The following is a 24,809-nucleotide window of genomic DNA, read 5'->3' as shown; positions in this document are numbered from 1 at the left end:
CCCGCCTTGATGCGCGATGGCAGCTTAACACTATCGAAGGTCAAGAAATGTGTCCGGATCGGTACAAGGTCATTGTTGACCTTTTTCATGACCCTATGGAAAGCCGTCACGCCCTGCTCAGCGAGGAAAGACTGAATCTCCTCGTCAGTCAATCCGTCGAGGGATCTAGTATAGACCACACCATGAGACGAATTCAAAGTTCGGTGAGCCTCCACCCGGACAGGGAACGTGTACAGGAGTGTGCCCCGAAGCAGTTTTTGTGCCTGAAAGGCGCTCTCAGTTTCTAGTAATAAGGTACCGTTACGCAACCTGGTACAAGATTTGACAGATCCGGCTATGGCATCTACGCCCTTCTGGATAACGAAAGGGTTGACAGAGGAAAAATCCTTTCGGTCCTCAGATCGAGAAACGACGAGGAACTGTGGGGCAGGCGGTAGTACTTTTGTCACTGGTGGCTGGTCATGTTTCCGTTTTTGGGCAGAAGTCGAGAGAGATGGAGTGAAATCCATTGCGGAGGAATCCCCCATGATTGCCAGCGTCTCCGATGGCGCGCTCCTTCCTTGTGGGGACCCTCTCAGAGGGCACTCCCGCCTTAGGTGAATGTTTACACCTCAGGTCACACCTCCCGAGAAACAGACGGAGGGACCAATCGGCATGGTCAGAAGGTATCAGCTCAGGCTATCACCCCTCCCTGGGCCTGGCCTTTACCAGGGGGTATGTGCGTGCCTTACATGTCTACCCAGGGCGGGGAATTACGCGTTACCCCGTCACCGGCTACGCGTGCGAACGCGTGGGTCAGCCTTCAGGCGCGCACAGGGAGGAAGGAAGAAGAGGAAAAAGGAGAGAGAGAGAGGGAGAGAGAGGACAGACTGTCTCAAACGCCTAGGCGGAGACCAGAGAAGGCAACGAGAAGAAGGCAACGAGAAGAAGGCAACGAGAAGAAGGCAACGAGAAGAAGGCAACGAGAAGAAGGCAACGAGAAGAAGGCAACGAGAAGAAGGCAACGAGAAGAAGGCAACGAGAAGAAGGCAACGAGAAGAAGGCAACGAGAAGAAGGCAACGAGAAGAAGGCAACGAGAAGAAGGCAACGAGAAGAAGGCAACGAGAAGAAGGCAACGAGAAGAAGGCAACGAGAAGAAGGCAACGAGAAGAAGGCAACGAGAAGAAGGCAACGAGAAGAAGGCAACGAGAAGAAGGCAACGAGAAGAAGGCAACGAGAAGAAGGCAACGAGAAGAAGGCAACGAGAAGAAGGCAACGAGAAGAAGGCAACGAGAAGAAGGCAACGAGAAGAAGGCAACGAGAAGAAGGCAACGAGAAGAAGGCAACGAGAAGAAGGCAACGAGAAGAAGGCAACGAGAAGAAGGCAACGAGAAGAAGGCAACGAGAAGAAGGCAACGAGAAGAAGGCAACGAGAAGAAGGCAACGAGAAGAAGGCAACGAGAAGAAGGCAACGAGAAGAAGGCAACGAGAAGAAGGCAACGAGAAGAAGGCAACGAGAAGAAGGCAACGAGAAGAAGGCAACGAGAAGAAGGCAACGAGAAGAAGGCAACGAGAAGAAGGCAACGAGAAGAAGGCAACGAGAAGAAGGCAACGAGAAGAAGGCAACGAGAAGAAGGCAACGAGAAGAAGGCAACGAGAAGAAGGCAACGAGAAGAAGGCAACGAGAAGAAGGCAACGAGAAGAAGGCAACGAGAAGAAGGCAACGAGAAGAAGGCAACGAGAAGAAGGCAACGAGAAGAAGGCAACGAGAAGAAGGCAACGAGAAGAAGGCAACGAGAAGAAGGCAACGAGAAGAAGGCAACGAGAAGAAGGCAACGAGAAGAAGGCAACGAGAAGAAGGCAACGAGAAGAAGGCAACGAGAAGAAGGCAACGAGAAGAAGGCAACGAGAAGAAGGCAACGAGAAGAAGGCAACGAGAAGAAGGCAACGAGAAGAAGGCAACGAGAAGAAGGCAACGAGAAGAAGGCAACGAGAAGAAGGCAACGAGAAGAAGGCAACGAGAAGAAGGCAACGAGAAGAAGGCAACGAGAAGAAGGCAACGAGAAGAAGGCAACGAGAAGAAGGCAACGAGAAGAAGGCAACGAGAAGAAGGCAACGAGAAGAAGGCAACGAGAAGAAGGCAACGAGAAGAAGGCAACGAGAAGAAGGCAACGAGAAGAAGGCAACGAGAAGAAGGCAACGAGAAGAAGGCAACGAGAAGAAGGCAACGAGAAGAAGGCAACGAGAAGAAGGCAACGAGAAGAAGGCAACGAGAAGAAGGCAACGAGAAGAAGGCAACGAGAAGAAGGCAACGAGAAGAAGGCAACGAGAAGAAGGCAACGAGAAGAAGGCAACGAGAAGAAGGCAACGAGAAGAAGGCAACGAGAAGAAGGCAACGAGAAGAAGGCAACGAGAAGAAGGCAACGAGAAGAAGGCAACGAGAAGAAGGCAACGAGAAGAAGGCAACGAGAAGAAGGCAACGAGAAGAAGGCAACGAGAAGAAGGCAACGAGAAGAAGGCAACGAGAAGAAGGCAACGAGAAGAAGGCAACGAGAAGAAGGCAACGAGAAGAAGGCAACGAGAAGAAGGCAACGAGAAGAAGGCAACGAGAAGAAGGCAACGAGAAGAAGGCAACGAGAAGAAGGCAACGAGAAGAAGGCAACGAGAAGAAGGCAACGAGAAGAAGGCAACGAGAAGAAGGCAACGAGAAGAAGGCAACGAGAAGAAGGCAACGAGAAGAAGGCAACGAGAAGAAGGCAACGAGAAGAAGGCAACGAGAAGAAGGCAACGAGAAGAAGGCAACGAGAAGAAGGCAACGAGAAGAAGGCAACGAGAAGAAGGCAACGAGAAGAAGGCAACGAGAAGAAGGCAACGAGAAGAAGGCAACGAGAAGAAGGCAACGAGAAGAAGGCAACGAGAAGAAGGCAACGAGAAGAAGGCAACGAGAAGAAGGCAACGAGAAGAAGGCAACGAGAAGAAGGCAACGAGAAGAAGGCAACGAGAAGAAGGCAACGAGAAGAAGGCAACGAGAAGAAGGCAACGAGAAGAAGGCAACGAGAAGAAGGCAACGAGAAGAAGGCAACGAGAAGAAGGCAACGAGAAGAAGGCAACGAGAAGAAGGCAACGAGAAGAAGGCAACGAGAAGAAGGCAACGAGAAGAAGGCAACGAGAAGAAGGCAACGAGAAGAAGGCAACGAGAAGAAGGCAACGAGAAGAAGGCAACGAGAAGAAGGCAACGAGAAGAAGGCAACGAGAAGAAGGCAACGAGAAGAAGGCAACGAGAAGAAGGCAACGAGAAGAAGGCAACGAGAAGAAGGCAACGAGAAGAAGGCAACGAGAAGAAGGCAACGAGAAGAAGGCAACGAGAAGAAGGCAACGAGAAGAAGGCAACGAGAAGAAGGCAACGAGAAGAAGGCAACGAGAAGAAGGCAACGAGAAGAAGGCAACGAGAAGAAGGCAACGAGAAGAAGGCAACGAGAAGAAGGCAACGAGAAGAAGGCAACGAGAAGAAGGCAACGAGAAGAAGGCAACGAGAAGAAGGCAACGAGAAGAAGGCAACGAGAAGAAGGCAACGAGAAGAAGGCAACGAGAAGAAGGCAACGAGAAGAAGGCAACGAGAAGAAGGCAACGAGAAGAAGGCAACGAGAAGAAGGCAACGAGAAGAAGGCAACGAGAAGAAGGCAACGAGAAGAAGGCAACGAGAAGAAGGCAACGAGAAGAAGGCAACGAGAAGAAGGCAACGAGAAGAAGGCAACGAGAAGAAGGCAACGAGAAGAAGGCAACGAGAAGAAGGCAACGAGAAGAAGGCAACGAGAAGAAGGCAACGAGAAGAAGGCAACGAGAAGAAGGCAACGAGAAGAAGGCAACGAGAAGAAGGCAACGAGAAGAAGGCAACGAGAAGAAGGCAACGAGAAGAAGGCAACGAGAAGAAGGCAACGAGAAGAAGGCAACGAGAAGAAGGCAACGAGAAGAAGGCAACGAGAAGAAGGCAACGAGAAGAAGGCAACGAGAAGAAGGCAACGAGAAGAAGGCAACGAGAAGAAGGCAACGAGAAGAAGGCAACGAGAAGAAGGCAACGAGAAGAAGGCAACGAGAAGAAGGCAACGAGAAGAAGGCAACGAGAAGAAGGCAACGAGAAGAAGGCAACGAGAAGAAGGCAACGAGAAGAAGGCAACGAGAAGAAGGCAACGAGAAGAAGGCAACGAGAAGAAGGCAACGAGAAGAAGGCAACGAGAAGAAGGCAACGAGAAGAAGGCAACGAGAAGAAGGCAACGAGAAGAAGGCAACGAGAAGAAGGCAACGAGAAGAAGGCAACGAGAAGAAGGCAACGAGAAGAAGGCAACGAGAAGAAGGCAACGAGAAGAAGGCAACGAGAAGAAGGCAACGAGAAGAAGGCAACGAGAAGAAGGCAACGAGAAGAAGGCAACGAGAAGAAGGCAACGAGAAGAAGGCAACGAGAAGAAGGCAACGAGAAGAAGGCAACGAGAAGAAGGCAACGAGAAGAAGGCAACGAGAAGAAGGCAACGAGAAGAAGGCAACGAGAAGAAGGCAACGAGAAGAAGGCAACGAGAAGAAGGCAACGAGAAGAAGGCAACGAGAAGAAGGCAACGAGAAGAAGGCAACGAGAAGAAGGCAACGAGAAGAAGGCAACGAGAAGAAGGCAACGAGAAGAAGGCAACGAGAAGAAGGCAACGAGAAGAAGGCAACGAGAAGAAGGCAACGAGAAGAAGGCAACGAGAAGAAGGCAACGAGAAGAAGGCAACGAGAAGAAGGCAACGAGAAGAAGGCAACGAGAAGAAGGCAACGAGAAGAAGGCAACGAGAAGAAGGCAACGAGAAGAAGGCAACGAGAAGAAGGCAACGAGAAGAAGGCAACGAGAAGAAGGCAACGAGAAGAAGGCAACGAGAAGAAGGCAACGAGAAGAAGGCAACGAGAAGAAGGCAACGAGAAGAAGGCAACGAGAAGAAGGCAACGAGAAGAAGGCAACGAGAAGAAGGCAACGAGAAGAAGGCAACGAGAAGAAGGCAACGAGAAGAAGGCAACGAGAAGAAGGCAACGAGAAGAAGGCAACGAGAAGAAGGCAACGAGAAGAAGGCAACGAGAAGAAGGCAACGAGAAGAAGGCAACGAGAAGAAGGCAACGAGAAGAAGGCAACGAGAAGAAGGCAACGAGAAGAAGGCAACGAGAAGAAGGCAACGAGAAGAAGGCAACGAGAAGAAGGCAACGAGAAGAAGGCAACGAGAAGAAGGCAACGAGAAGAAGGCAACGAGAAGAAGGCAACGAGAAGAAGGCAACGAGAAGAAGGCAACGAGAAGAAGGCAACGAGAAGAAGGCAACGAGAAGAAGGCAACGAGAAGAAGGCAACGAGAAGAAGGCAACGAGAAGAAGGCAACGAGAAGAAGGCAACGAGAAGAAGGCAACGAGAAGAAGGCAACGAGAAGAAGGCAACGAGAAGAAGGCAACGAGAAGAAGGCAACGAGAAGAAGGCAACGAGAAGAAGGCAACGAGAAGAAGGCAACGAGAAGAAGGCAACGAGAAGAAGGCAACGAGAAGAAGGCAACGAGAAGAAGGCAACGAGAAGAAGGCAACGAGAAGAAGGCAACGAGAAGAAGGCAACGAGAAGAAGGCAACGAGAAGAAGGCAACGAGAAGAAGGCAACGAGAAGAAGGCAACGAGAAGAAGGCAACGAGAAGAAGGCAACGAGAAGAAGGCAACGAGAAGAAGGCAACGAGAAGAAGGCAACGAGAAGAAGGCAACGAGAAGAAGGCAACGAGAAGAAGGCAACGAGAAGAAGGCAACGAGAAGAAGGCAACGAGAAGAAGGCAACGAGAAGAAGGCAACGAGAAGAAGGCAACGAGAAGAAGGCAACGAGAAGAAGGCAACGAGAAGAAGGCAACGAGAAGAAGGCAACGAGAAGAAGGCAACGAGAAGAAGGCAACGAGAAGAAGGCAACGAGAAGAAGGCAACGAGAAGAAGGCAACGAGAAGAAGGCAACGAGAAGAAGGCAACGAGAAGAAGGCAACGAGAAGAAGGCAACGAGAAGAAGGCAACGAGAAGAAGGCAACGAGAAGAAGGCAACGAGAAGAAGGCAACGAGAAGAAGGCAACGAGAAGAAGGCAACGAGAAGAAGGCAACGAGAAGAAGGCAACGAGAAGAAGGCAACGAGAAGAAGGCAACGAGAAGAAGGCAACGAGAAGAAGGCAACGAGAAGAAGGCAACGAGAAGAAGGCAACGAGAAGAAGGCAACGAGAAGAAGGCAACGAGAAGAAGGCAACGAGAAGAAGGCAACGAGAAGAAGGCAACGAGAAGAAGGCAACGAGAAGAAGGCAACGAGAAGAAGGCAACGAGAAGAAGGCAACGAGAAGAAGGCAACGAGAAGAAGGCAACGAGAAGAAGGCAACGAGAAGAAGGCAACGAGAAGAAGGCAACGAGAAGAAGGCAACGAGAAGAAGGCAACGAGAAGAAGGCAACGAGAAGAAGGCAACGAGAAGAAGGCAACGAGAAGAAGGCAACGAGAAGAAGGCAACGAGAAGAAGGCAACGAGAAGAAGGCAACGAGAAGAAGGCAACGAGAAGAAGGCAACGAGAAGAAGGCAACGAGAAGAAGGCAACGAGAAGAAGGCAACGAGAAGAAGGCAACGAGAAGAAGGCAACGAGAAGAAGGCAACGAGAAGAAGGCAACGAGAAGAAGGCAACGAGAAGAAGGCAACGAGAAGAAGGCAACGAGAAGAAGGCAACGAGAAGAAGGCAACGAGAAGAAGGCAACGAGAAGAAGGCAACGAGAAGAAGGCAACGAGAAGAAGGCAACGAGAAGAAGGCAACGAGAAGAAGGCAACGAGAAGAAGGCAACGAGAAGAAGGCAACGAGAAGAAGGCAACGAGAAGAAGGCAACGAGAAGAAGGCAACGAGAAGAAGGCAACGAGAAGAAGGCAACGAGAAGAAGGCAACGAGAAGAAGGCAACGAGAAGAAGGCAACGAGAAGAAGGCAACGAGAAGAAGGCAACGAGAAGAAGGCAACGAGAAGAAGGCAACGAGAAGAAGGCAACGAGAAGAAGGCAACGAGAAGAAGGCAACGAGAAGAAGGCAACGAGAAGAAGGCAACGAGAAGAAGGCAACGAGAAGAAGGCAACGAGAAGAAGGCAACGAGAAGAAGGCAACGAGAAGAAGGCAACGAGAAGAAGGCAACGAGAAGAAGGCAACGAGAAGAAGGCAACGAGAAGAAGGCAACGAGAAGAAGGCAATGAGAAGAAGGCAATGAGAAGAAGGCAATGAGAAGAAGGCAATGAGAAGAAGGCAATGAGAAGGCAATGAGAAGAAGAGAAGGGAAAGAGTAAGGAAGACAGTGAGGTGGAGAAGAGCAAAAAAAGGAACCAACCAAAGAAAGGAAGAAACGAGAAGTGAAAAAGCAAAATGACCGCAAATAGAGGTCGTGTAACCATCCGTCTCCGGACGCAGGCCCTTGAGGGGGAGGGACTCCTTTTAGTCACCTCTTACGACAAGCAGGAATACCTCAGGCCTATTCCAATCCCCGGACCCGCAGGGGGGTAACTGCAAGTGTTCGTAATTTACAGATTCTACTTATTTGAAGTAATGTTATGTTATGGTGTCTGCAGTTCTCCGTCTTAGTCACAAGATCTTTGATCTCTCCTATAATATATATTTATCTTTTTTGTTTGCTGGCGTTTACAGTATTTAGTACTCCGTCATTTCGTTGCTGTGATCCTGCACCCTCCCCCCCATAGCCTTGGTTTTCTACCCCTTCCTCTTACGAATCATGCGTTCGTGTGCTTTCTTTGGTGCCTCAGAAATTTTCGTTATGATTCTCTATTTCTCTTCCGAAGCGCGTACGATACCTATTGCTTTCTTCAGTATTCAGCGACGATCGTCTTTCCTATCGAGTGTCAGTGCTTGAGAGCACACTGTATAGCGAAAGCTCGTTTTGTTTCGCAGCTACAAGGAACAGTTCCCGTGTGTGTATGAACAACCAGCGTATTTACATCTCGGAAGTATATTTTTACGTTTATTCTAGCAAATCTACATGCCTAAGTTTTGACTGTGTTACTAGGCATTCCTCATATACTTTCCTTGGTACTGAATCTTTTTTCATTTTATTGTTTTCTTTAATTCGACACGCACGTTTTTACATATCGCACTGTTTCTCATGTTTGCTTGGTTCTTCATGTACAATCTGTACTTGCAATTACACGGAAGTCAAGGAACGTATCATTACAACCATTTCTATCTGCGTGAAGTGTTACGCCGCATGGATCCTGAATCAGAATGCACAGACCTAATGTCACTAGTTGTTTCCTGGTCTGTTACCCCTGACAGCCTATAGCATGTTCCGTCTTTATGAAATCAATATTTTACTTGTTTTGTAGCATGTCTTGCCGTTAGGTCTGTATAGTCTATTATGAATGTGTTTCGTTTTTCTGCCCCCATTCTTTCAATATTCTTCTTCCAATTTTGTAGACCAAGTTCTATTCTTTCCTCCATCCAAAATATATTTAATTCTTTTCACATTACAGAATAGTTGATTTGATCTCTCTGATTACATATTTTTGCTTTGCTTTAACATTTCATTTCAGCCGACTTCATTCTTCTCTAGCCTTTGCTATTTACTGTCCCGGACTCACTTCTGTACGTGAGCACAGGTTTTGCCATTACTTAGACGAATTCCTTTTTGTGTTTTGGCTGACGTTCTATGTATAGTACTACTGCTTGCTAGATCTGGTGTAAACTGAAATTTTACTTCACACGAAGTGAATTTGTTTTTAAAATGCTGTAAATTGTTAGGACAAGTACATGGAAAATTTAATTATATTGTAGAAAGTGCGGTCTGTGATGAATTAAATTTTTTGGACATCCATTTATTATGCTGTCTCGACTGGATTATGCCCTATTGGATGTTTCACTGTGCAGTGTCACTATCGGAGAACGCCGTTATAGGAAACAAAAAAGAATTGCGCTGCCAGTCCACAGTTTAAGATTGTGCTGCGCTATTCGGTTTTGGCTCCTGGAGTGGCGGGCTGTCGTAATCTGGCACTGGGATTTCCATGTGTGCGACGACTTCAAATGTATGCCTGCAGACAGAAACTAATACGTTAAGGTGAAAGGTACCGCACTAAGCCACGATGCTTCGTTCCTTTTAACTCTGATCATTACTTTAATTGTAACTACAGTGATGGCCGATTACGTGTATACTGCCAGTAAGCAAGAATGACGGGTTATGCACATTAAGGTGCATGTATCACTGTTAGTGGAATTTACTCAATGCCTTATAGTTGGGTTCGGTGTATGTAACAGCTGTTTACGTTTGTGAATGTTAAGCTGGTCCCATTTTTCATTCGACTGAGCCCAACGGGCTCGCGACCTGATAAGACTGCCGTCAGCAACCGCTTCGAGAGGAAGACAGCCATGTGGCGTCGCAGTGCAGAGTCCTCTGGGGGCGAAGAAGGAGAGGAAGGCCGTTTGCACGAGAGTCCCGCAGAGGGTGTGCGACCAGCCACGCCCTCCCGAGTCGTCAGAGGGCGAGCAAGAGGAGATGCAGCCGGTGGCAGTGCAACACAGTGTTATGACCCGCGCTGCGAGGAAGTCGAGGAGTACGTGCCGGAGGACGTCCCCGAGCGGCGGCGCTGGGAGTACCGCGCCTACTGGGCCGACGCCGACGTCTAAGAGGTCAGTGGGGACGAGCCATGGGGGCACCTGGCCAACGAGTGCCGAACTAGTGACTGCCCATTTGGGAGGTCAGACTGCCCAGCGCACTGCGACTAAGACGAACCAGTGCGGTTCCTCGTCAGCAGAAAACGCGGTTGAGGCCACGTGGCCAGCGAGTGCTGCAATTCCGTTTGTGGAGGTCAGCCTGCCCAGTGACTAAGACGAATCTGTGAGGTCCCTCGTCAGCAGGTGGCGCAGATGTGGCCACCAAGCGAGCGAGTGCCATAATGCCGAGTGCCTGTTTGGGAAGGTCAGCCTGCTTAGTGATGAAGACGAACCCATGATGTCCCTCGTCAGCAGGAGGCACAGTTGGGGCCAACTGGTGAGCGAGTGCCGCAATGCCGACTGGCCGTTGGGGGAGGCCAGCCTGCCAAGCGACGAAGACGAACCCGTGAGGTCCCTTGTCAGCAGGTGTCGCAGGTGGGGCCACCTGGCGAGAAAGTGCAGCAATGCCGACTGCCCGTTTCGGGAGGTCAGGCTGCCCAGCGTCGAAGACGAACCCGTGAGGTCCCTCGTCAGCAGGTGGCGTAGGTTGGGCCACCTGGCGTTCGTGTGCCTGAGCGGCGACTGCGGCCGCGTCCCCATCATGCTGCCCGATGAGGGAGCAGCCAGTTAGTCTGCTGGCGGGTCGCTGCACCAGTGGCCGGGGCACTCCTCCCAGAGGGGTGCCGCTGCCGTTCACCTTTGCCAGGAGTGTGGGTGAGCGCGCCGCACGCTACCACCACATGCTCGGTAACAGATCAGGCTTCTGCAACAGCCAGCCATCTGCAGAGGGGCCCGCAGTAGCCGCCGCTGTGTCTGCTCCCGACCCTGTGGCTGGCCCATCGCGATGGCGGGATGACGCCGTGCAGAACCTCTTCCAGCTGACCGTCGACGACTGAGAATTAGCGACAGCGCTGAAGAGCTATCCAAGGAGTTTCAGACGGTGATCGCAGCCGACACTCGTCTGACAGCGTATTTGTAAACTGTGTGTCCATATATCCTCAAGAACCGCAGAATATCTATGTAAGTAAGAACTATGAACCTGAGATGGAAAAACCAATAACAATTGATAAGAGACGTCTAAGATGAGGATGCCAACAAACCTGTTTTGTATCTTCTCTCTATCACTTGGTGATTGTGTTACAATTTAACTGGCTCCTCTTTCGCTTACTGTGGTTACCAGATCTGTCTACACGAATGGTTCCCAACCCCAAAATACCTTATGCTCCTCTGTTTCTGTTATTTACTTTCTTTCGAAAACTTATTTCAGCATAATCTGCAATCCAAATTTTAGTAAAACAGGGTTGTCAAATATAGAGTAATACAAAGTTTCAGTGCTTCCAAGAACTTGGTACCCATAACAGAAATTCTATTTTTGTTATTGATACTCAAGAAAAGTGATCTAACCTATTTTCGTTCGATGTGTTCTATTTCACATTTGTGTAGTGGATTTTCTTCCAACAGTAGTTGGTATGTTACACCAGAGACGTTCTCACCTAGAAGCACACAACAACCGTGATCATTGTGTGCTAGTAGCATTGTCACTGCAGTAAGCATTCTGATTGTAAGAGCAGCTGGTGTGAGAGTCGGGTGTTGAGTACGCTACTGAGTCGATGGAAATGGCTTGCAGAGCAGATATAAAGATACGGAGAAGGCTGAATCTGCAATAGTTAACCAGTACCTTTGCTACGGCACAAGTCATCTTTATCATCGCTAGACCTCAAATTCCGACACTATAGTCCGCACTTGGTATCATGTTTGATGTTCAATTACTTCACTATCACCTTTCAGCACTGCGGTGTGGGAAGTTCTGTCGCCTTGCCCTTGCGTTCACTGTAAACGCACCACTATCTGATTGTTACACCTCGTTGCGTTCCTCTCGGTTGACGTCCACCTTGAAGAGGCCTTTAATAGTCGCACGTCTCTCAGGCGATCTTGTGTTGTGTGGTGTACCACTTGCCCTAGGTCATCGAAAGAATTATCAACTTCACAGAGATGCTGCAGAAGAAGTAAGACGTGAAACTTGTGTACTCACGAAAGCTCCATGGCAGCAGAGCAACATTTCTGCAATGGAAAGGGCCGCACTACGAAAGTTACGAGAAGATCCTCACACGGTGGTGTTACCACCGGATAATGGAAACGCTACAGTGCTCTTGCCGCGTGAGGTTTATAATCAGCACATTTACAACTGCCGAGGAACCAATGAATGGAAAGATTGACAAAGAGCCCACAATGAAAGTGGAAAGGAAAATATCAGCCCTGCTGAATTGTTCTATTCCGCAAGAAGTGGCCAAAAGACTAAGACCTCATAGTTCTGTGCCACACAGGTTATACGGTCTTCCGAAGATCCATAAGAAAGGTTCCGTTACGGCCGATCGTCTGTAATATTGAAGCCCCCACGTATGATTTGGCGATACATTTCGCCTTTCTACTGAGACCTTTTGTGGGGAAGTGCGTGCATCATGCTCGCAACTCGGCTGACTTTATCAATAGACTGAAGTCACTTCAACTCAGAGAAACTGACTTACTAGTCAGCTTTGACGTCATCTCACTTTTCACTAAGGTTCCTCTTATGGATTCTTTGTCGCTCAGCAGTAAGTTCACCGCCGTCGTAACAGCTATTTTCCATCACCTCCTTTCCTCAACCTAATTTTTATTTAATAAGGAATATTTTTAGCAGACTGACGGTGTTGCCATGGGCAGTCCTCTCTCGCCTTTGGTAGCAAACTTTTTTATGGAAGACTTTAGGGAAAGGGCACTATACTCTGCAGAACTTAAACCGGAAGTTTTCTGGCGATATGTAGATGACACTCTTTTAGTGTGGTCCCATGGTGAAGAACTGTCACGGTTCTTGCAACATCTGAATGTAATCCACAAGAAAAAATAGAGAAGGATGCTTGTTTGCCGTTTATGCACGTCTTCGTTACTAAGAGTGGATGGGTCATTGGGCATTGTCTACCGTAAGCCAACACATACGGACCTTTACCTGCAAGCGTCGACTTATCACCCTGCACAAACTACCGGCGTCCTTAGAAAGTTGGTGCACCGGACCAATGTGGTTTCTGATGGAGACAGCCTTACAAAGGACCTGGAACATTTAGAGTCGGTGTTCAGAGGTAATGGTTACTCTCCATATCAGATTATAACAGCGCTAAGAAGGAAGAAATGTGACCACCTACAAAATCAAGAGGATAAGGAGCTATTCAAGTCCAGGGAGTTCTTTCCATACATCGGCAACCTTTCATCTAAAATAGGCAGGATTCTAAGGAAACATCAAGTTAAAGTAATCTTCCGGCCACCGGCGAAGATTAGTGACCTCCTTGGTCCAGTAAAAGACCATCTGGGTCTGCAAAAGGCCGGGATCTATAAAATTCCTTGCCAGTGTGGCAAAGCTTACATCGGTCAGACGACACGCACAGTACATCAAAGGTGCGTTGAAGTCGAACGTCACACTCCTTTCTCAGCCCAGTAAGTCGGCCGTAGCTGAGCACTATTATCACAGGACACGCTATGGATTTTTCCGCCACGAAAATCTTGGTCCCAGCGAAAACTTTCTGGGATTCGGTAAGTAAAGAATCTGTGGAGGTACGCCTAGGGCAAAATCTTATAAATCGTGATGGTTTCCAACTGGACAAGGCTTGGGGCCCGGATCTCTCTAATTTCCTCAGAGAAGACATTTTATTCACAATGACACCCCTGGCGACATCTGACGTCTGTTTTTAGCACGTGGGCGTGCATTCCGACAGAGGGCGTACATGTAGTTTCCACATTCACGCATGCGCCTGCGCGCCACAGATAGAACTGTAGCTCCATAGATCGCGGATTTCGATAGAGGACGCTCCTGTGACGTAGGACAATGCGCTTGAGTTTTCGCGCAAATTTTTTGCTACGAAGTTGATTCCAGGAACTTGCAGTCTCCAGTGACTGACACCCGAAGATGGCTGGACGATTGCCAGCCGAAATATCGTGGCAAGAAGTAAACATGATCCGGCTGCAATCTCGAAATCTCATCTAACAACTTCAGAGATGTTTGAAAGAATATATATTGAAAAATCATATGTTTCCGACGTGTAAGGGCTAATATCTACATGTGAACATTGATTGTTCTTTTAACAAGGATCGTTCTGTATTACCGCTTTGTCATCAAGACGATAATTGTTTGTTAGTAACGTTTCGTTACATAAACTGGATGTAGCTCCCAATTAGCGTTCACGTAATTTAACACACGCGTGCGTTGCTAACTCATGGCGTCTTACATGAAGCGTGCGATACATTTTCGCTAAAAAGCACCCAAACTGCAGTTGAGGCTTTGGTGGTATGAACAAATCGCTCATTAGGAGGTTCCCTTAGCGGTCAATGACTGGCCCCGGCTAGCAGGACTAACGAACTCTGCCGCTGTTTCCGGTACCGACCTGATCTCTCTCAATGAGGTGTACTGGTTGCATCGTGATGCTCACCATCGTTCTTTGGTTTGGTGTACGAATCAATGCTCCCTGTAAATTGTTCGTGAAGTTGCTGTTTCATGTCTTTCTCTCCATTGTAATGTTTGAAGGCACTTCATGTGGAGTTTAATAAACGTAAACATCGTCCGTAGTAGGCTGTAGGGCGATGCTTGTTTAATCGTGTGATTAGCTGATTTCGACTAACCGTGACTGTCAATTACCTGTAAAACCAACATTAAAAAGCACTCAGAATCTTTCTTTTGGCGCCTGACAATTAGTCCAAATTAGCTGATCGAACGATTAAATGAACATAGCATTACAGCCTACTACAGACAATACTTCAACTGACCTTTCCAGAAGCTCCCGTCCCTTACACTTGGAGCTTCCAATCCACGTACTTCATTATGAAGAACAACTTGTGGTGAACTAGGATGCACGGTTTATGGAATGAGTCAGACTTTTCTTTTGCTGATATACGTAGTGTGTTGCTCAGCAGGCACGATTAAGTTAAACGATAAGCGATAGTAATAAAATTAGTATTATGTGCCTTTGACGTTTTACTGGTGTCTAGCATTCCACACACTGAGCCTCCCTGGAATTTGGCCCACGGACTGAAGATCATCTGTGGTTTCTGTTCAACTACACTTACATTATGTAACACCACAGACTTCCAAGACGTCACTTCGGTACCGGAAACAGCGGCAGAGTGCACTAGTCCTGCAACCCAAGGACAGTCATTGACAGGTAAGGGAACTTCCTAGAGAGAGTGATTTCATTTTATGCACGTTTTATGAATTTAAATAAAAGATATTCTTCTGTAACTTTGTGTCTCTTATTTGGAATTACACCTTTTCACCTCCGATCGTTACGTCTACACTGTAACATGAAATTCTATGTAACCTTACAACCTGGTCAAGGATCTTGCTTCAGAGCCATACGGTCCATGACAAATTTCTGTGGACTGTGCATTTTATTTCTATGTAACGTTGAAAGGTTTGAAGATTGTGTCTTTCCAAGCTGTATTAGTTACCTGTCAGAGAAACATGTATCGGTTACTAAGTATTTTAATGGTACTTAAGAATATACTATGCACTAATTAATGCGTACAGACTGGCAAGCACATTCGTGTACAACTATCAGCTGTATTACACATAATGACAAATCAGGATAATGATGGATCTAATAATGTTTCCCACAATATTGAGCATGAATATAGATAGGCCTATATTAATTGTATTGTGAACATTGACATTCTCGGATGATATCTCATTTCGCGCACTATGACAGTATGTCAGTCTACCACAGGGTTCCAAAACCCAAGGAAACGATATTATTTGTCCTGCATCATCCAAATGCCTACAGATTGTTACTTGCCGAAAAACTTGGAGGACGTCTTCGTGTCCGATGTATGGGTCTCTGCCACACAGCTGTGTGTCTTATTGACGGTGTAATAATTTTCGCCGTATTTCTGTTGACGGCTGACTAGCTTTGTTTACCACCTGCTAAGGCGTTTTTTCATGCTACGGCTGCAGGAAACTTATTGCCACACTTTTTCAATAAATTATTCTCAGCACAGTGTGTTGCACAGCTATCTTAGAATACTTAGTTGGTAGTAGCCACTGAAGTATCCATGTTATCGCGGAGATGCCATGAGCACTACGCATCAGTTCTAGGGGAACCTGCTGGACGACAATTTGTCCAGCAGTGAAGTTATCTGTAATTGTTGAATTCTGGTACGCTAGACTGTGTAGAAAGATTATCAGCGGTGAAGGTCACCAAAATGAAGGTCGTACAGTTAACACTCATTCCTCATGGCAATTAGTAACCATCATTATCCAGGAGCACACGTAACTAAGGAGAACACACAAAAACAGAGATACGATCATGAAGTATACATCTACTTTGTGTGAAAACATACCAGCGAGTTTCGCTAGTGGTACCGAAACGTTACAACTATACAGTAGCTTCATATTAAAGTAGAACAAGCCATAAGAATGAACTTGCGGCATCTATGTGCAAAATGGACTATTGGGCGTGTAAAAAATATTTCGGATTTATGCAAATTACGTATTGAAAAAGAACTTGAGTGCTCTGCCATAGAGCGCTCTGTCAACGGAGGCCTCCGATCCCACCCGTCGGCTTTGCGCCGTGACTTCAGTGTGTTCTGTGACGTCACGACGACGCGGCGTTTAGTTTATGAGTTGATATTTTGTTGCAGTCGTTGGTGTCCTCTGGTGGTGTGTTTATGGTTCTCGTGTTGTGTGGTGTATTTGGTTCATTTTTGTATCGCTGCTTAAACTGTTCATTAGTTGGTTGTTACTGTTCAACAGAAATTGGTGTCAGTGAGTTAAGAATTAAGTTTCCGTTGTGTTCAAGTTATGGTGTTTGCTGTATGTCACGTAGTAAGTCGTTCAATTTGTGGTTACTTTTGTTTGGTGTGGGTATGACGGGTAAATTTAATAGCGCTCGTTTGCGTGCGGAAATGGGGGAGAATGCGTTGTCCCTTACAAAATTTGTGGAACTGTATGGGCAGCTGGCAGAAGTGGTTGTGTGCGGCGTGTGACGGCAGGAAATGAGGTCGGCAGAAGTTCCGGCGTCTCGGACCAGGGAGGGTTACATGTGGCGGTGCTGTAGGGGCAACGTATGGCGCTCCATAAGGCGTGGTACCTGGTTAGAGAGGTGTAGGTTGGGCATGCGAGAGATTGTGTTGACGTATTATTTGTTACAGATCCTCTCGGTTTTTGTGCACATGAGACTGGTGTGAGTGAGAGGACGGTTTTTGACTTATTTTCGTTTTGTAGGGAAGTGTGTTCAGAGTGTATTAAGTACAGCGGTAAATTGGGTGGACCTCAGGTGGTGGAGGTTGACGATTCGCTGTTTGGGAAGAAAGTATGGGAGGGGTAAGTCTCCGGTTGGTTTATGGGTGTGGGGAGCTGTTTCTGGGGGTGGTTATTCAGAGTGTGTTTTTAGGGTTTTGGAGGGACGTATGAGGAGTGTATAGATGGGGCAGCACAATGGTTTCCGATGCTTTTTCGTGTTTTAGGGAGTTTGGCGAGAGGGGCTATCATCATTTAGTAGTTAGCCATAGTTTGTAATTGAAAAATTATGAGACTGGGGTATGTACAAATACGATATAGGGTTTTTGGGGAGCGGTTAAGTCAGTTATAACGGGAAGGGGAAGAGGCGCTCTTCTAACCTTCAGTCTCATTTACATGAGTATTGTTGGCAGAAGAGCGTCCCTGGGGACTATTGGATTTTTTGGGTTTTTTAAAGGGCAACTAGTAAAACGTATAGGCTGAAGGTAGTTTGTTAACGATCTCTTGTGAGGGTGTAGAGCTACATCTCGGGCAGGGATGGGAGGGGGTGTGTATTCGTAATGTTTCTAGATGTAGGCGGGTGGAGGTGGTGGTTGTTTTATGATTATTATGTGGGGTATGTTTTTTGCAGTTTGAGTTGTGTGAAAGATGTTTATTTTTTGGTATTTATTTGTTGATAGATCTTTGATTTGGGGGAGGGTGAAGGCTGGGGCGTTGGTAGGTTGTAAGTGGGTTGGGAGTTGTTTTGGTTGTGTTTTTTGTTGGGCGGCTGATTGTATTTTTCGTGTGTTATGATGTTCGGCGGGGTATTTCTGTGTTGTGTGGACGGTGGTATTTACTGAATGTGTTGGTGTTTGAGGTTTTGGTATGTGCACTTGGGGTTTCATTTATGTATGTTTGGAGAAGATCTATTAAAATTTTTTTGTATCTTTAGTTGTTTTTCAGCTGTATAGCTGTATAGGTCATGGTAAGTATCTAATTCCAATGGGCTGTCGTAGCTGTGTGTGTTTTGGTATCTTGAGCCGCTAGGTCAAGTGAAGTGTTCGATTCAAATTATGTTTGTTTAGGTGTTCGTTTTATAGTATCGATAGTTGTGGTGATGGTGCAATTTTTGGAGATTTTGGGGTTTTATATTGTGGTATCGACAATTGTGTCTATGTAGGTGAAAAGAAGTGTCCGACTCTTGAGGATATTGTGAGTAGTGGAATTTGGGAATTTTGTGCTGCCTATTTATGCCGTTTGTGTGGTTTGGGATGGTGGTTTTTGTGTGTGTGTGTGTGTGTGTGTGTGTGTGTGTGTGTGTGTGTGTGTGTGTGTGTGTGTCATCCAAAAGCCCCCAATTTCCCACGCTGGTCCCGTTAGTTTGATTATATTTTTGGAGAAAGATGTGTTGGTTTTTAATTTAATTTCGCTCGCGTTATGATTTCGTAATGACGTCATAGGTGCCCTATTGGAGTCATCGCGAATGGCCCTATCTGCCATATTGGTGGCGTCATTGGTCGAAGCAGACGGGTGGAATATGACGTTTCTGTAATCCCGCTGATCTACGACATCGAATCAAAGTCTATAGACAACCTGATAGTAAATTAGTAATATTCCTAAATAGCTTCCATGTAGCATTAAACAAGACTACTGAATTTAAAAGCAAATGGGGACTTCGATGTTTATTACCTCAACGATTCTAAACGAAAACCACTTCAAGATTCACCTTTTTCAACATGCACAATACAATCATAGTTGCTACTGGAGTTTCTAGTAACAGTGCCACTGTAACTAATTATATTGTCACAAGTATTCACTAAGAATTACACAGTAAACATTGCTGAAAGCAATTTATCTTACTGCACGGAACAAATACTTACTATAAACCAAAAGCACAGGAAATTTAATGTTAAATATAAACCTCTACACAAAGAAAACAAGTTCACTAACAATATTGCTAAGGAAAGTCTGACCGAACTACTAGATATAAACAATGGAAAAATGCTAGTATCTATACAACGAACACTTGCTATCATGTTAGTGAGATTCTTCCCTACAAAAACAAATGTGGGTTTTGTAAGACAAAAACTGGATAAGTAGGAGCATTAAGGTATCTAGTAGCAGACTCAAGGAGCTGCATGTATTAGGTAAGTGCAGAACAGAGTGCTCAAAGAACATATATACTAGGTGTAAGAAGATATATAACAAAGTCACTATGTTTGCTAAGAATATGGATACTGAGAAGGCTATCAGCCTTTCAGAAGAAAAGGCAAGGACAGCATGGGAAATCTTAAATGAAGAAATGAGTCATGAATGGAATAAAAAGGACTATCCCAAAGAAATTTCATGGAGTAATAGCTAAATAAAAAGTCCTGAATCACTATCAAATGTCTTCTATGTAAATATCTGAATATAAGACACTATCACAATCTCAGCAACGAATGCATTAAAAGGGTTCAAGCTGAAGAAACAACCATTAAGTAATTCAATTTACTTGTTTTCTGTTACTGAAGGAAAAGTAATTGGAGTTACAACCAGCCTGAAGAACAGTAAGGTTAAGCATATTTATGGGATTTCAAATATGCTCCTCAAACTGTCTTCTATCTTTCTAGGTATGCCACTGTCCGAAGTATATAATGAGCCAATAATAGACGGGGGTGTTTCCCAAAAGACTAAAAATTGGAAGGATAATACTTTTATTTAGAAAGAGTGATGCAAGAGAAACCAAAAATTACCTACCTGAGTATTTTACCAACAACAGCAAAACTCTTTGAACATATTCTGTACGAAAGGTTGATAAAGTTTTTCACAACACATTAAGTACTATCCAAAAGTCAGTATCGTTACCAAAGTAAGTCCACCACTACTGGTGCACAAAATGTCACGAACTACGTTTTTGACAAGGAGGAAACTACAACAGGGATATTTTACGACCTGTCTAAAGCATTATATCTAGTTAGTTACGAATTACATTTGGAGGAATTATAAGGGTAACAAGTACTGCACTTGTTGAGATCCTTTTTTCATAAACAGATATCAGAATAAAATTAATTAAATTTTACTCAGAAAGAAAATTATACATAGTGTACGACAAGGAATCATGTTTGGGCCATTATTCCTCTTGATGTATGTATATTAGCTTCCTAATGACATCCAAAATGAACCCCATCCTTTATGCTGATGCCAATATTGTGATAAAGGGTGAAAATTCTGGAGAACATATTCTAAATGCTGAAGTGGTTCTTTGTTGCCATGGTAATTGGTTCTGCAATAACAAATTAGTATGGAATTACAAGGAAACCAATTTCCTCTTGATGTATGTATATTAGCTTCCTAATGACATCCAAAATGAACCCCATCCTTTATGCCAATGCCAATATTGTGGTAAAGGGTGAAAAGTTTGGAGAACATATTCTAAATGCTGAAGTAGTTCTTTGTTGCCATGGTAATTGGTTCTGCAATAACAAATTAGTATGGAATTACAAGGAAACCAATTTCCTCTTGATGTATGTATATTAGCTTCCTAATGACATCCAAAATGAACCCCATCCTTTATGCTGATGCCAATATTGTGATAAAGGGTGAAAATTTTGGAGAACATATTCTAAATGCTGAAGTGGTTCTTTGTTGCCATGGTAATTGGTTCTGCAATAACAAATTAGTATGGAATTACAAGGAAACCAATTTCATCTGTTAAAATCAGGAAGATCAAAAATACGTTAGAATTAAAAAATTGAGTATCTTAATCTCAACTCTGTTTTGGTATTAAGAAGTGAAATGGTCAACATGGAAACCATGATAAAATATTACTATGTAAAATTTTATTCCATTATGTCCTATAGGAATGAATTTTGGGGGATTGCATTAAATATGAGTAAGACCCTTATTATATAGGAAAAGGCCATCCTACATAGTGACTAGGCAAAAGAATTGTAGACCAAAATTCAAAGAACTGAACATCCGAACACCAATAAACGTCTACATCTACAGAATTCCAACACTCGCCGACGAACACAGTTATCTCTACCAAGTAAATGAAAAAAGTTCACCAATATGAAACCAGAAATTGCTGGAAGCTAAGGGTTAATTCAACACTGAACCAGCTGCTATGAGAAAGGGATTGTGGACATACCTGTAGGAATGCCCCTCTACAACTGTTTTCCAAATATTACACAAACAAAGACTAAGTGAATTGAAAAATGTATTCGACTAAATTGACAGAAAATCTATTTTATTCAATGCAGGAATTGCTTGATAGCTAAGTTACGAATAAATGCATGTGTGACTATAAAATTTTATGATTTTAGACTAACGTGATTAAAACCTGTGTGATTTTGATATCTATGATCATTAATCTGAAGTATTAATTTGCAACTATATATACAAACAATATTCCACCACCTTTAGTGTCTTAGACCTGATGATACCTCTCTGTGAAGATACAAAATGTATCCACTGCGTAACATCAAAACAGCTACTGAATGATTAATAGGTGTGACAACGACACTATATAAAAATGGTATGTTAGCAATTATTTCAGGCTTTAATATTACCAATCTGTTGTATTAATCGTAGGTAACTTATTTGACGCCGTTGATATTTGTTTTGAAACTTTTTAAGCTATGCTCAGACGCATTTAATGAGTTTTGTACGTCACAAACCATTAAGAACCTGCTCACGCAAATAGCTAGAGTACGAGGTATGGTGGTGTCGTTGCACTTTTCGTATTGGTAAATTGTTGAAGTTGAGACAGTGGTGACAGTGACTACGTAAATGACATGGAATGTGACATACGCTGTCCATGTCGAACGGGCACTCACATTCCACGAAATGTCACTCATACAATTAAGCTTCTCTCCAGTCGTAATTGGAAACACTAGCTATCTGGATGACCGTGAAATGTGTGTTACACAGACCTTATGAAGTACGTAATTGCTTAATATTGTACAGAAGGTGACACTGGTTGGTTGGTTGGTTAGTTGGTTGGTTTAAAAGAGGGGGGAGGGACCAGATTACTAGGTCATCGGTCCCTTGTTACTAATAAAACAATGCCACAAGTGTGACACTAAAGCAGACGGGACTTGTAACAAAACGGAAGAAAGGAAAAAACCACAAGAACGTAGGAAAGGCAATGAACACTAAAAGCAACTAAAGAGGACAAGAAAGCAGAGACGCTGGAAACAGAAGTTAGTAAAACAATAAATCATATGACAGTGGCTGGCCGACCACGAGAATAACAAGGAAAAGCCAGCCACTCTGCAACACATTAAAACCCTGAAAGCAATAAGGTGGAGGAGAGACAGGAACAAAGGACATTGGCGGAAACTTAGATTAAATGATAAAACCCACCCAAACGAATAAAACTTGAAACTTAATCAGCCAATGAGGCGGCGTTAGATGAATTGAGCGGCAACGAGTCCGGTAACCCAAGACTCCCTCACTGGGCAGTCAAGTGGGACAGTGCACCAGAATATGGACCACTGTCTACCGGGAGCTTCACAGACACTGAGGCGGGTCTCCACGGCGCAGGAGGTAACCGTGGGTCGCCGAAGCGTGGCCAATGCGGAGTCGGTAGAGGACAACTGATTCCCTGCGAGAGTCCCGCATGGGAGACTTCCACACATTCGTAGTGTCCTTAACGACACGCAGTTTATTATGCGTACTGTTATGCCATTCCGTCTCCCAATGCCGAAAAACCCTGCAGCGTCAGCCAGAACGCAGGTCGGGTTCACAGTTGCCCATCTCCGGAAGAGGTTTCTGCATAGCCTGTTTGGCCAGCCTATCGGAAAGTTCGTTGCCTGGTATGCTGACGTGTCCTGGGGTCCACACACACACACCTGTACAACGAGAGCGGTCCAGGGCACAGATGGACTCCAGGATGGACGCAACCAAAGGATGGCGAGGGTAGCAGTGGTTGATAACTTGTAGACTGCTCAAGGAGGTGACATTGCGCGGGACAAGGAATAAAGCCTACTTAAGGACTGAGACGTGTGACGGATGCTTACGTCACACTACAGCTCTAGAAAATTTCTAAAGGGCGCCTTTGACTGAAATGCATGCTAACCAGTCTTTTCGATTTTAAAGTGAGGTTCTGACTTCAGCACGCAAAGGCGTCAAAGAAGTATCTGCTGATGGTATGGTACTGATCAGAATATTAATAGCTATCACTTAGAGCAACAAATTCTTCCCGCATCCCTGATGTACTTCGCCTTTTAGTTTATGCAATACCAGAAAGACGACATAATAGTGCCATTTAGGTATTTCGTTCTATGAACCTTACGTCTTTCCGATTCGTGGGTGAGTTGTGTAGTATGGATGGGACAGGATTTCTTGATATCTTTGATTTTATGTTTCTTAGGGAAGATTCGCGACTTACATGGCGCTTTGGTTACATATGTATTCGAATACGTAAGGAGTAAGACGGGAATGTGCCAATCAGATTGTGGCGTCCGTACAAGATCGTATCTTTTTTGTTGGATTATCTTTACGGGAATTAATTTGTAAATGATTACAGGAATATTACGCACTCAGTCACACCTGTTGCCTCACGTTTGTGAGGGACCCCCACCAGAACACGTGGAGGTGGACGCCCCGAGGTGCCGACGGTTCGGAGCTGCCTGTAGCTGGACTGCGTGCGAACCCTGGACCCTGTCTGCACAGAGTGGTGCGGGACGCGCTTAGCTCCCGGATAGAGGACTTGGAACCGCTTTTTGAACAAGCCAATTTTAGAGCAGTACACACTGACAGTTCTACACCTCAGGTTAACACCAGGCAAGTAACCACCGATTAGTTACAAGACACGAATAAATATATGCAAATACTGAGTTTATCGCTAAGTCACTATCCCGCTACTGACTGAAAAAAATAGAATTTTTGTACCCGCCGAAAGTATATAATCGTCTACCACTGAGAGCAGTGTATTATTAATGCAACAAACAAAAATTGTGTGACTGATCGTAAATTTGTCAGTTTTTCCATTTTTTTTCGATTTAACTAATGATGTGTGAACTAATCATAGTTCAGTCTCGTGAATGTGACCTTTCAGCTACGCATTTGCATTACTGATGCTGTGTAAGTCTTAACATGCACTGGCGAAAAAGTTACTCTTTTTTCACCAACAAATCCAGGTAAGTATTAGGATAAGATTTCTATATTATACAGCTTTTAAAATTAGCTTTGTAATAACAATTAACACTGCGTAAGTAGTGCGCTTAGGGGTCAGTTTTACCCTTTACGTATTCAAAAATGGCGAATTTAAGTACCTCATTTAAACCCAACATGGCTGTGACAATGCACAAGACCACAGGGCACATACGACGAAACTGTCGCTTTCTCATAAAGTTATTCAAAATAAAAAGTGAATATAAGGAACGTAGCGAAATGCTGGTGGTTTTAGGAGAACAGGACATTAACATCCATGACGCAAGTACGATTAAATAATCAGTCTAATGTTATTAGACCTACAAAGTGCAATGCTTATTAGCATTACTGGTTGCACCCGTATCGATATCCATTGCAGTGATACCCCATTTCGCATTTACTTTCAGTACAAAGTTTCCTCGATTCTCACTAGGAACCAAGAAGACCAAGTCTCAACTTTTAACTTCACCGGAACATAATAGGCCTCCATCGCATTCCAATGTAACACCATCTCCGCCCGCTCCCTCCCTACTTCAGCGTACAGAGAACGTCCGTCAGCAACATCCTATCAGCCCATTTCATATCATGCAGTCTACCTCAAAAAGGTGAAACTTCACCGAAATTAATTTCGACTAGTTTACCCTAAATGACCGCCACACCCGCAAACGCCGATTACCCTACATGAACCAGTCCCTAGTACTAGTGATGGGCCACAATTTATCTCCATTGAGTTACCATGTCTTTTCCTTTC

General features: G+C 45.1%; 1 protein-coding gene across 1 annotated transcript in view; it reads left to right on the top strand.

Moving 5' to 3' along the window:
* The window catches only part of LOC126458573 (trichohyalin-like), a 123,266-nt gene extending 113,612 nt beyond the window's left edge, over nt 1–9,654 (top strand). Inside the window, exons 4-5 of the mRNA XM_050095747.1 lie at nt 928–7,216; nt 9,286–9,654. Coding sequence (XP_049951704.1) covers nt 928–7,216; nt 9,286–9,654 — 6,658 coding nt within the window. The remainder of the gene's footprint in view (nt 1–927; nt 7,217–9,285) is intronic.
* The last annotated feature ends 15,155 nt before the right edge of the window (nt 9,655–24,809 follow it).

This window comes from Schistocerca serialis, chromosome 1 (genome assembly GCF_023864345.2).
Source record: "Schistocerca serialis cubense isolate TAMUIC-IGC-003099 chromosome 1, iqSchSeri2.2, whole genome shotgun sequence".
Lineage (NCBI taxonomy): Eukaryota > Metazoa > Arthropoda > Insecta > Orthoptera > Acrididae > Schistocerca > Schistocerca serialis.
This window is presented reverse-complemented; position numbering and strand designations above follow the sequence as displayed.